Source organism: Cebus imitator, unplaced genomic scaffold (genome assembly GCF_001604975.1).
Source record: "Cebus imitator isolate Cc_AM_T3 unplaced genomic scaffold, Cebus_imitator-1.0 Scaffold929, whole genome shotgun sequence".
Lineage (NCBI taxonomy): Eukaryota > Metazoa > Chordata > Mammalia > Primates > Cebidae > Cebus > Cebus imitator.
In genome coordinates, this window is record NW_016108244.1 from 36,017 (window position 1) to 40,738 (window position 4,722).

Consider the following 4,722-nt stretch of genomic DNA (forward strand, 5'->3'; position numbering starts at 1 on the left):
CTGAGACAGCCTAACAGACTCACTGCAGGTGGCTCCTGCCCGTTCCCAGCAAAGGCCGTAGTCACCGCCCCAGCTCAGCTCCGTGCAGGGAGATCACATCAGCAGCTCCTCACCTTGAGGAGACAGCTCAGCCTTCCTCCCCTAAAGCCCATTTAGGAGAGAGATATTGAGTAATTCAGAGGATGGGAGGGTGTTCAGGGGCCCTGGTTCCACAGTTCCCACAGAGATGACCTTGGGGCACTTGCTGACTTTGAGCTGCCCTGGCTAAGGAGCTGCACCCCAGTCCTCATCCACAGCTCACCAAAGATGAAGTTGTCTGGCCTGAAGATCTGCCCGAAGGGCCCTGAGCGCACAGAGTCCATGGTGCCCGGCTCCAGATCCACTAGCACAGCGCGGGCCACGTACCTGCCACCTGAAGGGAACGGGAGGGCGTCAGTGAGGAGAGGGCCGGCATTCCCAGAAGGGTGGTCGCGGAAAGACTGGGGTCTCACCGCTGGCCTCGTTGTAGTACACATTGATGCGTTCCTGCTGCAGGTCACTGTCCGCGTGGTAGGTGCCAGCAGAGTCAATGCCATGTTCGTCAGAGATCAAGAGAACTGCAAGAGGTGCAAGAGGCCAGACAGGCCAGGGCTGAGTCATGGAGCTCAGGGAGCTGGAATTGCCCCAGTCCTTCTCCCACTTCCACCCCCACCCTCAGGCCGCTGGGTCACTTGGTGTTCACCCTGGCAGCCTCGCCAGCCACCCAGCTCTACTGCGTCCGAGGCAGGAAGCCCAGGGACCGCAATGCAGAGGCACCACACCCTCCACTGCCAACATCTTCACCGGCCACCCTGTAGGCATGAGCTGGGACCTCAGAGCCCCAGCTGCCAACCTTTGCACCGATCTGGTTCCCGCACTGTCCAGTTTGGGTGAGCACGATCTCCCTCATAGCCAAGGCAGGACTAGGGCGGCAAGAGAAACGCGAGACGGAAGACCAATCACACAATGACTCAGCACGCAGTCTGCCAATGCTTAAATAGCCCCGTGCCCACTTCCCCCAGCCTTGGTTTGGGCTCCCAGAATAAGAAACAGCTTTACTTTTACACAGGTGTGCCCACCTGTGACTCCCTTGGAGTTTGATGTCTATTGGAGAGCTCAGGTGGCCTTGCTGTGGTCCTTTCCACATTGGGGAAAGCTGGTCAGCTGAAGAACTTCCTCCCATGTCTTTACTGAGACTAAATCCCTAGCTGAGCTGAAACTGAATTTTCCTCCCATGTGGAAGGGGAAGTCTTTTGTTTTCATATTTACAGAGTGCCTTTGCACGTGTCCTGTATTGATGACATACTTTTGTAATTGATGAGTCCTTTCATCTCTTAGGAGATCTGTGGTTAGAAAAAGCTTTCTGTATGCTAACTCAACAGGACCTCATTATAAGTTTTTCTTTGGAGCAGCTCAAACCCATAGTAAGCTATGGGTGTTAGAGATAGTCAGGCCTCTGATTTCGCTACAGTCTTCTTTAGAGTTTTATTAGTTTTTTCACCTTTCAAGAGGACTGCAGTCTCCACACAGAGTGAAGGTGATATTTGATTCCTAAAGCTGAGAACAGGTGTTGGGATACGCCTGCTGTAAAAGAGGGGCCATTGTCACTTTGCACACTTTTAGGTCATCCAAACTGAGGAATTATATCTTCTGGTAAACACATTTCAGATAGCATGGGGAATGCCTTGATCTAACCAGCGAAGGTATCAGTAAGCATTAGCAAATATTTAAAGGTGCCTGAGTAAATTAGAGTTTTCAGTCCTCACCTGGAGAGGTTTCTCAATGTTGGACAGGTGAAACTAGAGGAGGAGAAAACTGCTGGCTGTTTGGGTTATTTCAGGCACAGAGCTCAGGGCAGGATCACCTGTTTTAGTGTCTTGAACAGATTTATCGCCATGAACCAATGAGACATTAACTGAAACAAAGAATCCCTTCTAGGGTGAAAACAATCATGTAAGTGCTTAACTATTTTCCTATGATTAGTATTTGGAATTAGTAAGGTATTACCGTGAGTCAGCCAGCCAGAGGGGTTCTGGACTAAACTGCAATCCCTGGTTCATTTTTGTTCTTCTTCAGAGCACCCTGGCCCAGCTCTAGGTATGCTGACCAGCATGCCCATCAGCTTCAGTGCAGTGACCTTGACTACCGCATCCGCAAGGGCATTTTCTTTTACATGGTCAATCTCTCTTTTGATGTCCTCTGCAATGAATTACAGCCACTTTTCCTTGGCAGCCAGGCAGCATTCTAACAAGCTCAAAATCTGAGTGATGTTGTATGGAAAAGCCCTTTGTGATCAGGAGTCTCTACCCATTCCAAATTGCAGCATATGCATGAAGCACTAAAAAGTCATACTTAGAATCAGTGTAAATGTTAACTTTTACATCCTTCCCCGACTGCAGGGCTCTGGTAAGTTCAATTAACTTAGCTTTTTGAGCTGAGGTAGAGGCCAGCAAGGCATGTGACTTGATTAACTTGTGCTGACTAATAAGAGCATATCTAGCCCTCCTGTCTTCCTGATGCATAAAACAACTTGCATCTGTTAACCCCTCTTCCTTGGGGTGGTCAAGGAGCTCATCTCAAGTCTGGCCTGCTAGAATAAATTTGTTTCATAACCTGTGACATGGTTTGGCTCTGTCTCCAGTCAAATCTTATCAATTGTAGCTCTCATAATTCCCATGTGTCTTGGGAAGGACCCAGTTGGAGGTAATTGAATCGGGGAGTGAGGCGGATCTTTCCCACGCTGTTCTTGTGACAGTGAATAAGCCTCATGAGATCTGATGATTTTATTTTTATTTCATTTTATTTTTTGAGACATAGTCTTGCTCTGTTGCCGAGGCTGGAGTGCAGAGGCATGATGTCGGCTCTCTGCAGCATCTGTCTCTTGGGTTCAAGGGATTTTCCTGTCTCAGCCTCTTGAGTAGCTGGGATTACAGGTACCCACCACCATGACAGGCTAATTTTTGTATTTTTAGTAGAGATTTGGTTTCACCATATTGGCCAGGCTGGACTCAAACTCCTGACTTCAGGTGATCCACCTGCCGCCTTGGCCTCCCAAAGTGCTGGGATTACTCCCCTTTATAAAGGGTAGTTTTCCTACACAAGCTCCTTTGCCTGCTGCCATGTAAGAGATGTAACTTTGCTCCTCATTTGCCTTCTGCCGTGATTGTGAGGCCCCACCAGCCATGTGGAACTGTGAGTCAATTAAACCTCTTTTATTTATAAATTACCCAGCCTCATATATGTCTTTACTAGCAGCATGAGAACAGATTAATACAACCTGTATGCCGGGAAGGCTGGGAGCACCTGTGTGCTCTAGCAGATAAGGAGCTGGGTTTATAGTTTGTCAGACTTCAAGGGTTATGTCTGGAGTGTCTGGCAATAAGGCCTGATGCTTTAATAAATGTTCTCCTGTAATCCACTGGTGCCCTTTAGCTTCTAGGACCACCTTCCCTTGGTGTGGGGTCAACAAACCTTTAGGTGCTCTCCTAATGTTTATTAGCCTTGCCTACTAGAAAAGTTGTAGCAGCAACAGCGCTAAGAAATCTAGGACACCCTGAGCCCACCTGGTCTATCTGCTCAGAAAAGTAGGCTACTGGCCTTGGAATGTCTCCCAGTTTGGGGACAAGATTACCCAAGGCCTATGCCTTGCTTTTTGGCCACATAAAGAAAAAATGGTTCATCCAACTTGTGGACACCCAAGGCTGCAGCAGAGCCTAATTTCTCTTTGAAAGTATTGAAGGTTAGCTTGCAGTTCTAATTACATTGAAGGAGCTCTAATATTTTCCTCTTAGTGTTTTATATAAAGGCTTGTCTAAGTGTCCAAATCTGGGCACCCATAAGCTGCAGTGCCCGACTGTCCCCTACAAAGGCCCACAGCCATCTGTTGGACTAGGACTCTTGGATGACTAAAAAAACTTTTTCTACTTCAAGGGATGTTGATCAGTTCCAGAGGCTAAGACAGATTCCAAATATTTGAGTCTTTGAGTCGTAATCTGAGCCTTGTATGGTGACACCCTATAGCCGCCATTTCCCAGGAAATGTATCGATTTAACAGTATTATTATCTGAGTCTTTTTTAGTCAGGCTAGCAAGGAGCAACTCATCTACATACTGAATAATTGTGCCCCTTTGCAGTTCTGAATTTCTTAAGTCCTTAGGTAGAACATTTTCAAATAATAGGGGCAAACCCAGAACTCTTCAGAGAGGACTGTCCCGGTTAGTTTGGAGGCTAAATGAGTATCTAGATCAGTCCATTCAAAGGCAAACATGGTGAATCTGGATGCATTGAGATGCAGAAAAATGTGTCTTTCATACCTAAGAATGTAAACCAGCTTGCATTCACCGAGACTTGGGTAAAAATTGAGGACAATGGGGTGTACGGAGACAAGAACTGCATTTATTAACGCTCTAAGGTTTCTGACAAATCTGTAGGCTTTTGATCTGGTAACATGGGAGCATTGAAAGGAGATTCTCATGGTCTTAATAAGTCATATGGCAAGAATTTGGCAATAAGGGGTTGAATTTCCTCTGGTGCTCCCTGCCTTAAAGTGTATTGTCCTTTCCAAGGGTGAGGAGCATGAGGCTGAAGTTGGATTTGAATCGGGGTGGCCTTTAGTGTGTTTCCCAGAGCCTGTGTGGCCCAAACCTCAGGATTTACTTGAGATAACACCTCAGGTGGTATATGTGACAGCTATCCTTAACTTCT

General features: G+C 47.2%; 1 protein-coding gene across 1 annotated transcript in view; it reads right to left on the reverse strand.

Moving 5' to 3' along the window:
• The window catches only part of LOC108298289 (tubulin beta-8 chain-like), a 2,354-nt gene extending 1,426 nt beyond the window's left edge, over positions 1-928 (reverse strand). Inside the window, exons 1-3 of the mRNA XM_037735713.1 lie at positions 823-928; positions 492-596; positions 197-412 (exon numbers count right to left, since the gene is read on the reverse strand). Of these exons, the coding sequence (XP_037591641.1) occupies positions 197-412; positions 492-596; positions 823-928 (427 nt within the window). The remainder of the gene's footprint in view (positions 1-196; positions 413-491; positions 597-822) is intronic.
• Between the last annotated feature and the right edge of the window lie 3,794 nt (positions 929-4,722).